This window comes from Capsicum annuum, chromosome 2 (assembly GCF_002878395.1).
Source record: "Capsicum annuum cultivar UCD-10X-F1 chromosome 2, UCD10Xv1.1, whole genome shotgun sequence".
NCBI classification, from domain to species: domain Eukaryota; kingdom Viridiplantae; phylum Streptophyta; class Magnoliopsida; order Solanales; family Solanaceae; genus Capsicum; species Capsicum annuum.
In genome coordinates, this window is record NC_061112.1 from 97,443,574 (window position 1) to 97,456,569 (window position 12,996).

The following is a 12,996-nucleotide window of genomic DNA, read 5'->3' on the forward strand; positions in this document are numbered from 1 at the left end:
TCAACAGAGGTTAATCTGATGCGACAGATCGATCATATGTTACACCAGACAGTTATTAATAAAAAATGGTTATTGTTGTTATCGAGAGGGTGAAAAAGAAAAGAAAAGACATGACTTTCCAATTATTTAATATGGAAAATATTTCGTAAATAAATAATAAGGAAATGAGTGATAAACACAATTTATAACCGTAAAAGAACGGTTATTTAATTTTAATAACTGATCGTGAATTTTCACTATTTTTTTTGAATTTGTTTTTAAAAATTATTTATTATTTAATAAAAAAAAAGTCATAATATTGGATTAATTAACTTATATGATGATTGTTAAGAAAAATAAGGTGAAGATCGATCGTGACTTTTTGTATAAAACAAAAACACATACATTCATTAGTGTTGCTGATGCATCAAATTCTCCATCTGTTGCAACTGATGTATCAACTGTTAAATAAAATCAAAAAAGATATTAATATAGAATGTCTATTTGTTGCTACAGATGGTATATATGTTGCAACTAATGGTTTATCAGATTCAATAGATATACAATCTGTTGCAAAAAATAAAAATGGTTATTATTTTATTAAAGAATTTGAAAAGGTGTTTTTTTTAATTTATAAAATAAAAAATTTAGCAAATTTGGATTAATGATATGATGATAGTTTTTTTTTAAAAAGTAGATTATATGTTGCAACAAATATATTATTTGATGCAACAGGTTCACTATTATTGCAACAGATGATATATCTGTTGTCACAGATGATTTATCTGATGCAGCCGATATAGAATCTGTTGTCACAACTCAATAAAAACGGTTCTTGAAAAGAATTAATTAATAATAATAATCTGAAAAGTTATGACTTATCACAATATTTCTTAATTTAATTAAGTCATTACTTTTCACATTAATCAAAAATGTAATTATTAAATGGAGGTGAACAGTTAGATTATATGTTGCAACAGATAGATTATCTGATGCAACATATTTTATATTTGTTGCAACAGATGATATATCTGTTGTCACAGATGTGTTATCTGATGCAACAGATATAGAATCTGTTGCCACAACTTAATAAAAGCGGTTCTTGGAAAGAACTAATTAATAATAATAATCTAAAAAGTTATGACTTATCACAATATTTATTTTCTTAATTTAATAAAAAATATAATTAATGAATGAAGGTGAATAGTCGCGTCTTTTTGCCTCTCATTCAAATTCAATCCTTTATAAGTAGGTCCCTCCTTACTCAATCGTTCATTCAATTACACTCTATTTATTTATTGTATCTCGTCTTTCATATTACACTCTAGAAGATTATGGTTGACCAAGTGTGGGACGTTGTTTTTCTGCAAGACGCCGTGAATGAACTTCGAAATTAAGTTCGTGACCTGCAATGGGAACTGGAAGGAGTTAGAGCAAGAATGCTCCGCGAGATACGCAGGTTGAGGAAGGCCTTGCTACTTCCGATTGAAGATTGACCTGCTGGCAATGATGATGATGATGATGATAATAATAATAATAATAATAATAATAATTAGATTATTATTTTTCTTTTAGTCTATTATATGTATTTTTATTTTTATTTGTTTAATAAAAAAATTATGTTTGATCTTTGACATTTTAATCCATATTTTATTTTCATTCTGTTCTATTATTTTCTAACAAACATGTCGACGATTCGACGTAAAAAGAAATAATTTAGAATCCAGTAGCAATAGCAAGATTTATCTGTTGGGTTTGTGGCAGGGACTGATGTGTTGTTCAAAACAAATTACTCATGTTGCAACAGATAAGACGTCTGATGCAATAGATAAATAGGTTGTTTCAACAGATGACTAGTTTGTTGCTTGGCTCTGACGTTTTAATTTGTACTCGCTCCGTCTCAAATTATTCGTCTCAAATTGAGATGCCACATTGATTAAGAAAAATAATTAATAACATATCTACTTTACCATAACCCACTGATCATTTGGTGGGACAGTAGACGTGTTTGAAATAACCATTGTTTGCTATTCAATTGAAATTTCATAAGAGAAGAAAGCTTTTAACGTCGGTCGGCGTATAGTCCCCCTATTAAATGATGTTTTTATTTTAATTTGAAGAAAAAATGATTAATGCAAAGGGTAAAACATAATTTTTTTTAATCTTTTCTTGATTAATGAAAAAGACAAGTAAAATGAGAGATCGAATTAGGAAATTTGGGATGGGTAATTGAACGTAAGAAATAATCTTGAATCCAGTAGCAACAGCAAGAGTTAAAACATATTGATTATCTGTTGGGTTTATGGCAGAGGTTGATTTGTGTTGTTCCAAACAGATTAATCATTCATTGTAACAAATAATTAGTCTGATGCAACAGATAATCATCCTGATGCAATAGATAATACGTCTAATGCACAAATAAATAGTCTGATGTAACAGATAAGACTTCTGATGCAACAGATTACTCATCTAATGCACCAGATGATTGATCTGTTTAAATTATGGGCACTTATGCTGGATTCATGGGGCTCTATCCATTGTTGGAAAAACAGAAGTGTACCCAAATGACAAATACAGATAAAAATCATAATTTTACTTACCAAAGTCACCTATGAAGTAATGCCAAAGTGGAAAGTGATATAGTAAACAAAATTTGACCTAAGAAATTGGTCAGATAGCAGCAGTAGCGCTGTACCACCACCACCAACAACAACAACCATAAATGATCGACAAGAAAAAGATGATAATGAAGCAGAAGATAATGAATAAAGAAGGAGAAACAATGAACAATAAAAATCGATAAGAGAGAGAGAAAACAACAATGGATGAGAAGAGAGAGAAATGCGCTCCGTTTTCCTCCGTTTTCCGTTATTTTAGGTAAACATTGGGATCAAAGTGTAAATTTAAAACTTGTGAGTTATTTTTTTCAAACTTCTCCAACTTTCTTAATCCATAATAAAGTAATTGTCACTTCTAACTAATAATTAAGACTTGTGTCACCTACACCTCATTTTAAAACTCTTTTGTCACCTGTGGCCTAAAGCCCCCTGATACTCAGTCATCGCTATTTTGGAGTCACAATTTTTCAAAAAAATATAATGTAGTGAGGGAAGTCCTTTGTTATGTTAAAAATATATAGAATATTAATTTATTATTTAGTGTTGGACGATCCTTAATACGTGAAAATTAATAAAATTATAAGTTTAAATATATTAAGGGATATCCCTCACTAAGTTGAATAAAAAAATAATTTGATGTTTGGATATTTTGCGGGATATACCTCTCTGAGCCCCTTGCTATTCTGGTATTATTTTTAGCTTTTTACTGAACCAAAATGTAATATTTCAATAGAAAATCAACGTACAATCAACTGCAACCAACAAAACAATAAGAAAAATACTTCTGTAACAAATAACACATTATAATTAAGCAATCAAATGTAATACATATTCATCCAACTTAAACAATAATTTGCTAACAAGTATCAAAAAAGTATGCAAATAAGTACCAAAATAAATTCTTTCAAACACTTCAAACTAACAGAATCCAAAACTAATATAACAAAACCTAATACTCAATTTCATTCTCTCCACTGTCGTCATCAGAGCTAGGGGCGGAGAACGAGGAAGCTTGATTAAGGTATTAACTTGAGCCTTGAGTTTTTGGATGTCTGACTTAAGTGTCGTCCTACGTCGCTCCTTCCCCATCATTTTTTTTCGTCCCTCCTCATACTTTCTAGCAAGCTCCCGAACTTTCTGTCGCATCTCCTCAAGCTGCTCATCTGGCATGGTGGCAGAACTCCTTATACATTGCAATCCACACTATAGGCGATGAAAGTTCTTCTCAGAGCAAAGGTCGTAAACCCTTTTCTAATACACGCCGCCAACTACATCCCAGCAGGAGAGAGTTTCTTCCTCTGGTAACATGATTGGATTACCTTGACCATCTCGATTGACTTCTTTTGATCTCTTCAATTGCTTGACATATCGATTCTACATTAAAAAAATAGTATATAATAAACGGTATAAAATAAATTCTAAGTAAGATTTGAACTTACATAGGTATCCTCTGCTCGTGTCTCAATTCAGACTTTTTTTTCATCTCTAATTTTCATATGGGTCTTCTTCGATACCTATTCACGAGTAGTTGGTCTGTCAAGAAATGTTTTCTACAAATAAATATAGTGAAACACAAGTGTATAAATAATTTAAGGTTTGACATGAAATGTCCCGTTGAAAATCAAGCCACTAATGAAAAAAGTAACCTATTTTCTTTTAGCATTGTCTCTTCTGGTAGAGAGGTTGCCTTTCGCTACCACCTCTCATATCCATCCTTTTAATCCATATAACATCAATCGAGATAAGATCAACAAAATACTTCCCATATTTCCCCTTGCCACATATTCATTATTGTTTGCCTTTTAAATTTAAGCATCGTGTCAACCACATTTTTAATGAAACATTGCAGCACAATCAATGTCAACAGTTTGAATCAACATATACAACCATATAATGCTCTAGGAGCAAAGCACGAAAGACAAACACAAACTACTTGCTATAATATGATATCTTCAAATATAAGAAATAGTAGTTTGGGGAGTGAAGAAGTTGTAATAATCCTATCTATAAATAAAAATGCAGCAGTTATGCAGCAAAATACAATGTAGGAAAAGCAACTTCTTTTACTTTGATGAAGAAGTCATTTGATAGCCAAGGCCCTGAAATGTTCAAAGGCATATAATATTATTAATTGCAGAACTTAATATAATGTTCAAAGGCCCTGTAATGTTCTGTTTTGAGAAGTTATCAAAAGTTTTGACAGCATTTTATGTGTATACAACTTGAAACAACTTTCAAGATTTAATACTAATTAATCTTTTCAAATATAAACTTTTGTTGTGATTCTCTCTCTATCAAATAAACTTCTTAACCAACGCGTTGGTATTTTTTTCTACTATCATTAATTTTTGTGATATTTTACAAAACATGATTTAAGGTGTTAATTGAACTTATATTATAAATCATGTCTAGTCAAACGCCGTAAGATATAATGAATAGAACGAGTATCTTACTGCTTCAAATTTATCCTCTACAGATTTTCTGTTATTTGTATCTAGATTGTACTATCTAGTACCGTGATTCATTAACAAACTTACTTTATTAAAACTTCTTATGTTCTTTTTTGTTTGTATATAAGTAACAGTTTGAAGGTCCCTTCGTTTCAATGTACTACCAAGGAACTCCAAGAGTCCAAGTTCTCTTTCAACATTCAAAAAGCAGATATACACATAAATCCCAAGCTTTACTTACTCAGAGACAGACCTACAATTTTTAACTAGTCTTGCTGAAATTTTGGAGTAGAACACACTCACCAAGATATTAACAGAATAAGTAAGAAAAGCAGTATAATAATATATTTGTTAGTCCTTCTGAAATTCTATTTCCTCAACACAAAAAGAGGTCACTTAAAACTGTTTTTAAACTACGCTGCAAAGTCTTATATTCCTTTTCTTCCAAAATTCATTATCTGGCATCTGAATATTTTTACCTTGCAACTATAGGGATATAAAAGTTTGAGGGAGCGTTATCGGCATGAAGATAAAGATGAACGTGTCTATTCTCGAGAATCATTTCAGATTCATGACAGGGTGATCAATAACGAAAGTAATTCACTTTTTAAGGGGATTGTGGGAGCAGTACACTGAGAGGAAAAAAAAACTTACATATAGTGTTCATTTTTTGGAGATTCCCGGATTGCATATGTGGTATCCATTAGGGTGATTTGAGACATGTTATCTCGTTAGAAATTTTGATAAAAAAATTTATCCATTAGGCGCAGATTCCACTAAGCAACAGAACGTTGTCACAGTTGCAATAACCCTCCTCACCTGGCAAAACTAAAAAACATAACACCATTAAGTATGCTAAACTAATTAGAAGCATCACCGCTCTTACAGACTCTAATGCACAAATGTGCAATGGGTAAGTTTCCTATACTAAAAATAGCTAGACCTATATCAGTGATATCAACTTTTGCTAAGATTAGTTTTGTGAGTATAGTAACACTTGATATGTAGAAGAAACAGGGGTCTCCAATGCTTCTGCAATCACTTTTGTCAAGTACCTCTGGCTTACTAAACAAGGACAAATCCTCAAAGGCTTCACTAGTTAGAAGCCTGCACGATACCAATCTTAATTCAATTAGGGATCTACCAACTCTTATCATAGTTTGATACAGAGTTGAAGTCAAAGCTTCAAATTTCTTCTGAGTCAAACATGAGTACAAAATTGAGAAAAACCTATAATATATTTACCCAGTGATATATTTTGAAAAGGTAAGACCTATAGTATGTGTATCTTATGACCACATTGTTAGTTGTGCATTTTAGATAATATGAAAGCAAAATTGAAACAAAGATTTGTCGACCGTTAAAACATTTAAACACTATGATGCTTTCTTTCAATTAAAAACCTACACTACGGACATAATAAACCTCAAAGGTTATAAGCAACACATGGTAGCATGATAAATGCTGGAAATATCTTCTTCGTTAACTCAGAGGTTTTGGAGCATTTAATCTGTTTTGTTATTCGAAGTACACATACCATAAACTCATTGAGGACTCCTTGTTGCATACGAGAGGACACGTCACTCCCTATTGGATAGAAACCATCATAAAGTTTCTGAATTCCTAATGAAATTACATCTTCATCCGGACTGAGAAGATAAAACATGCCACAGTTAACAATTGAAATTTTTTAAAATAGTTAATTCAATAAGTAGAAAATAATCTAGGAATTAGAATAACAAAGAATAAGCTTACCTTTCCTCGTCAGCTATAATGTGCACTCTCTGTAGTTGATATAACTCTTCAGGTGGTGGAAGATCTGGACCGTGAACTGAAGACAGAGTCGAAGAAAAACTAGGAGATGTTTCAGAATTGAACATCTCAGAATTGCTCACTCCTATATTTGACCTAAAAAGCTGTAGGCTGATTGGTTGAGTGGCCTTTGACGATGTAGTGTTTGGAGATGGATGTCGATCCATTAAAGAGAGATAAGTTGACGATGTTCCATGTATATGTAAAAGAGATGGAGGTATTGAGGAACTATCTGGGGATAGAATATTGTAGAAAGGGGTATAAGATGGCATCCCATAGTCCTGGGGAAGCATCAATCTAAAGTCTGGGGAAGAATCGATCTAAAGTCTGGAGGAAGCATCGAGCTAAAGCCCGGAGGAGGCATTGAGTTATATCCCTACGGAAGCATACCATAGAAAGAATGTGAAAAGGGTAATGGACCCCGTGATGGTGGATGTAATGGTGGAACTGAAGAATGAGATGGACTCGATGTAGACGTGATTTGTTTCACTTTACTCTTAGTAGTACTCTTTTCATGAGAACTACTACTCCTAGGTTGCTCATTACTATTACTTGACGTCATCTGCTAATGAAACACAAACTATAGAATAAACCACTTAAACTACTAAAATATACTAATCCATATGCATCACTGTTTTCTAACATTATTTTATTTTGGTTAAATACGAAAATTATCATTAATGAAAATTGTTACTTCAAAAGAAAAAATTTATATTAAAAAACTAGCACAAAAAAGAAATGAACATGTTAATCTTCCTCGCTTGCTTTCAACATGTAGTTGTTCCTCTTCACTTTCGTTTGTTTCACTACTGTCGGTTGAATCTTCCTTATAAGAAGAATACCCGATACATGAAGAGTACTCATCATCAAGAGCTAGTTCTTCCTCTTCATTTTTTCATGAAAGTTTCTTTCTCGATAAAAATTTCTTCAAATATGTGATCAGGATGTTCCAGATCATTTTCTAATTCTATATCCAATATTGTTTCTTGAACACTAAAAATATCATTTCGGTATGCAACATCTAAAGAATCCTCAACTCTAACACAATTTATAGGCTTTGTTTTAATAACCACCCACCAATTCGATTTATCCCTACGCAATGAATACGGAGCATAATACACGTGTTTAACATTTTGCATAATGATAAAAGAATCATAGCTTTCATAGTGTCTTGTACGCTTAAATTCAACATTTTGTAATGTGAATCTATCCTTTTATCGATTTTTGGTGTTGGGTCAAACAAACCATATCGAAAAAGTATCAACTTTTTATGTCCAATCAGGAAAATCTAGTTCTAAAATCTCTTGAAACATGTCATAATAATCAATAGCTTCATCCTTATTACTAGTGTTTCCGTTAACCCAATTTCCACTGTTATTACTTTTATAATACTTGGAACTTTCTTCAGTATGGAATTTATAAATGTTGACATTGTACTTACTCATCGTTTTGATCCAAGGGTTTGGCTCCCAAGCTATATCTTTCAAAATTGATTGATCATATTATTATTTGGATCATTGACCTATATTAGTAGTAAAAAAGAATTACAAAGTTAGAAAATATTTTATAATTTGTAAAACAATAAAATCTATTTAATTTTAATAAGTTAACACTCACAAAAGATTTGAACCACTCGCTAAAAGGAAAATAAACAACACCGTAGACATACAAACTCAGGAACCAACTGTCAGACATATTAACAGTCACCCAATGAAACTAATAATGAATTATTTTGAAAAACTCAACAATACAGTTCGAAACTTACTTATAATATGAATGAACTTTCGTGCAATTCAACAATACATGTGTTGTACCTGACTTTCTCTTCGTATCAGTCAAGAATTTTTTTAAGATAATTTTAGAATCCTTATCTGATTAATTGAATATGGATATTGACGATGAACACCTAGACTTTGAACAATTGAAAAAATTCTTTAATTGATGTCTCTAGGGTGGGTACGATTAGGGGTATGAGTCATACTCCTTGGATACGATTCGTATCCTCCTTCCCCTTCACTCTTATATCCTAGGCAGTGTGGTGAGGGTTATTTACTATCCTAGGTAAGAGTGACCCTCTCCTCAATCATACCAAAGGGTACAAGTTGTACCAAGTAAGTCGTGTAGAGTTTGGACTTGAACTTTGAGTGGACTGTTTTTGATACGGTTGAAGCATACGAGTTAGGGGTTGAGTCGACCCTTCGGATACAACTCAAGGGTGTGTGATCGTACCCTTAACAGTTTAGGTGACCTCGGATAAGCCTAGGGTACGAGTCAGGGTACCACTCGTACCCTAAGGTACGGTTCCCCTAGTGAGTCGTACCCCTAGACGGGTCCATTTTTCAGCTTTTAACTAAGGGCCTTGTGGTTATTTCCTACACGTAAACTCTAAGTCCCTTCACTATATAAGTGTATATGGCCTTCTTAAACACATTTTTGGGTGGATCAAAGATCCAAAACATTGTCTCAAACTCATCTTTGAAGAATTAGAGGCTAGGGTTTCAAGGGTGATCTTCAAGAGGCAAAGTGAAGTCAAGACACTTGGTGAATCAAGTTGTCTAAGGCATGTAAATCTTTCCCTTATTAAATAAATCTAAATTCATGTATTTTACACTTGAATTAGTAAGTGTACATGGTAATTTTGAAATCAAATAAAAAGGGTTTTGTTGCCTAATAATAAATAATATTGAATCTTGCTTAGACTTGTGTTTATACATGTTAATGATGATGATTTGCATATGTGGGTTCTTGTTGTATGTGCTTTAACATGAGGTTCTTGAGTAACCCTAATCTTGATGATTTCTACCATGAAAATAGTTTTGTTAAAGGTATGCACACAAGGTGCTTGTGAAAATATCTAAGTGAATTGTCTAGTCATATATGGTGATGTGTTGGACTAGGGAAAAGGCCCAGGAAGTATGAATAATTGATAAATCATGTTGTAAAGGTATTTTGAGCCATGTATTGTGAAATGGTGACCTTGTTGATTTAATGACTAATAAGGGGTTGAAGTCCCTCAATATGAAAATAAACTTGAATTATGTGTTGAGTTAAAGTGTGGTGAGGATATGGTATAAGATTGTTAATGAAATGTGAATAGTTTGTGAGGGTATTGGTGACCATAAATTGAATTATATGATAAAGTTAATGAAGGCCATGACCTATTGAAATGGTTGAGCAATGGTGGCTCTCATAAGGACCACGGGGTTATGTATAATGTTGAATTGGTTAAATGGTTAAAGTCCTTAAGTGTTGTGTGGAATGAATATTGGTGCATGGGCAAAGGGTTAAAGTCCCAATGTCAACTAATGATAGTTGTGATAGCTTGAGGTTAAAGTCCCTTTCCTTATGAAATGGATCGAGGTTGAAGTTCCTTACCGTATGAGATGGCTTGAGATTTGAGCCCCTTGACCAATGAAATTGCTCAGGTTTAAAGTCCCTTGATTAAACAAATATCTTGAGGTTAATTTACCTCACCGAATGAAATGGCTTGCGGTTAGAGTCCCTTGGCATGAGGTTAGAGTCCCTTGTCTAACGAATGGGCATGAGGTTGGAGTCCTTTGCCTAGATGAATGTGTGTGTGGTTAGAGTCCCTTATTTGAATGATTTTGTATGTGGTTAAAGTCCTTGGCTAATGAAAGTTTAAACATGCTCAACGTCATTTGTCTAATGGAATGCAAATAGTGTTAAAGTCCTATGCCAAATGAGAAATGCTTGAATCTATAAATGTGGAGGATTAGAGTCCCCCACTTTATGTCTATGAATAAATGTTCAAAAATATTGTTAAGCCCTGATTCCTTGATTAGCATGTGAGATACCTATATGTAAGGATAAATGTGTGGATATAATTGAATATGATACATTGACTTGTTGTTAAATAATAATGATATTTTATCTTTATCCTTGAGTTACATGCTAGCTCTCTAGTCACTAACCATCTCCAGATGCTATGTCCCCATGCGACATAGGGGTTGAAGCATCATCTTCTCTTCCTGCGCAATGATTAGGTGATCGAAGCGGTTTGTGCATTGACTTTGGAGTGGTGAGCATTTTTATTTTGAAAGACATTTATTCTTGGTCTCCTATCTTTAGACTTAGTCTTATTTTGACTTGGTTTGGCTATTTTCGGGGGCTTGTTCCGACATATACCTTTCTAAACATCGAATAGAGGTATTGTGGATGACTATGGACTTGGGTGTAATAGTTAGATAAATGAATCTAATAAAGTGTTTAGACATTGTTAAGTTATGACTTTTAGTATTATTTCCACTATCTTATTATATGGTTGGGATTTACCTGCCCCTTGTGATGGATGTGATGATGATTGGGATGGGTTATCGGGGAGACCTCCGATTCATGTGGGCTTGAGGTACCCTTTTGACATGGCCCAATTTTAGGGTGTGTCAAGTTGGTACAACACCTAGGTTTATGGTTAGTTGGATGTCCACAATGCCATGTCAAGTAAAGTCTCTTTTATGGGTGTGAAACGCGCCACACTTATAAAAGAGGGGCTACGAGACATCTTAGGAAATGTTTACCGTTCTTGCATTTTAATCTCAAGCTATAGAGTTTAAGGTCTTGAATTCCTCTAATTTTCGTTTGCTCTCTTTCAGATCATGCCTCCAAGGGGATCTGAGACTCAAGCAAACCCTTCTGAGGGCCCTATGGATAAAGCTCTTCCAACTTTTAGAGTTTGGACCCGGCTAGATTTGCGGCATTTGACCATCTTCGTGGGGTTCCACCTGTCCCTGCCAACCCTGACTATGAGAGTGACCCTTCTATTCTATCACCTCGAAGGGTTACTACTAATGTTGAGTTTCGTTGTTCTATTAACATCTTGACTTAATTAGTACCCTCTCTATCGGAGCATGGTGCTTTGGCTACCATTTCTTTTGAGTCCACAGGAATTGGTCGATCTATGAGGTTGAGCCCTCCTGTGTTCTCCGGTATGAAGGTTAAGAAAGATCCTCAAGGCTTCATTGATGAAATGGAGATCTTTCGAATTATGCATACTTTGGAGATTGAGGCCGTTGAGTTTTCTTTCTACCAATTGAAAGATGTAGCGTACCAATGGTATGAGAAATGGGAGTTGTCTAGAGGTATGGACGTTAGTCCCGCTATGTGGGAGGATGTCTTCGAGGCTTTCTTAGACCGCTTCTTTCCTCAAGAGTTGAGGGAACCAAAGGCGGAAGAGTTTGTGAACTTAAAGCAAGGAAGAATGTCCGTTCAAGAGTATGCCTTGAAATTTCACCAATTGTGAAGGTATGCTCTTGAAATGGTTTCTAGAATAAGGGATAGAATGCGTAAGTTTGTCTTGAGATTGTCCCGTGAGTTAGTCCTTGAGATCTAGGCGACCTTGTTAATTGAGAACATGGATATTTTTAGATTGATTGTGTATATGCAGTAAGTGGAAGAAGAGAAAAAGAAGCAAGTTGAGCTTAGTGAGAGGCAAGGAAATAAATTTAGGCCTTTTGAGCATAGTGGTGGAGATGGTGACAAGTGGCCACAGAAAAAGTAAGGGAGTTTGAGTTCCTTCTCCCCGGTAAGTGTTTGCTCTCCTTACCCAAAGTTTTCAGGTGATCTTCAGTCTCATTTTAGTGGTGGGTTTTGGGCACAGGGTGCTCAATTCTAGGCTAGTGGTGCCTAGTCGGCTCCACCCTGCCCTCCTTGCAGATTCTGTGGTAAGAGTCATCATAGTCAGTGTAAGAAGAGGAGAAACAAATGTTTTTATTGTGGTTAGATTGGGAACATGCAACGTGAGTTCCCTTCTCTAGTATCTTCGTGGTTCAACAAGGCTCTTGTTGCTACTCCATCTACTCCCGCATCGAAGGGTGCTAGGTATGCTTCTATTTCTATTTTTGGGACCGCACTGGCCGGAACTGCTTGTATACAATTTCTACTCACCAAGATTCTGAGGCATATCCCGATATTGTCACGGGTATGTTAAGACTTTTATCCCATGATGTGTATTATTTGCTTGATCGAGATCTACTCTTTAATATGTGACCCCGTATGTAGTTGTGCATCTTGTTTGTGGCCCTAAGAGCCTATCAGTTTCTTTTTCTATTTCTACCCCGGAAGGAGACTCTGTGATTTCCAGAAGGGTCTATAGGGTGTGTATGGTATCTGTTGGTGGTAAA

The 12,996-nt window shown here is 34.3% G+C and overlaps 1 protein-coding gene across 4 annotated transcripts; it reads right to left on the reverse strand.

Annotated features, from left to right (window-relative positions):
* Positions 1-3,385: 3,385 nt before the first annotated feature.
* Positions 3,386-7,876, reverse strand: LOC124895934. 4 transcript variants are annotated; one of them, XR_007052153.1, is made up of 5 exons: positions 6,803-7,827; positions 6,585-6,696; positions 5,702-5,875; positions 4,037-4,111; positions 3,410-3,971 (listed from the first exon to the last, which is right to left on the reverse strand). XR_007052153.1 is itself a non-coding variant. In XM_047406518.1 (4 exons), the coding sequence occupies exons 1-3, from the start codon at positions 7,150-7,152 to the stop codon at positions 4,064-4,066; spliced, it is 510 nt and encodes a 169-aa protein (XP_047262474.1). In that variant the 5' UTR covers positions 7,153-7,828; the 3' UTR covers positions 3,398-3,971; positions 4,037-4,063. The 4 variants fall into 4 exon arrangements, 3 of the variants coding, with proteins under 3 accessions (XP_047262475.1, XP_047262473.1, XP_047262474.1); XM_047406518.1 differs by lacking the exon at positions 5,702-5,875 and having other exon boundaries at positions 3,398-3,971; positions 6,803-7,828; XM_047406517.1 differs by having other exon boundaries at positions 3,397-5,875; positions 6,803-7,826.
* Positions 7,877-12,996: the final 5,120 nt, after the last annotated feature.

Excerpts from the sequence above, each read along its gene's own strand:
- LOC124895934 (XM_047406519.1), bottom strand. The coding sequence starts at position 7,152 with ATGCTTCCCCAGGACTATGGGATGCCATCTTATACCCCTTTCTACAAT. Across the intron at positions 6,697-6,802 it reads ATTATAGCTGACGAGGAAAG|TCCGGATGAAGATGTAATTT; the intron begins GTAAGCTTATTC and ends TTATCTTCTCAG.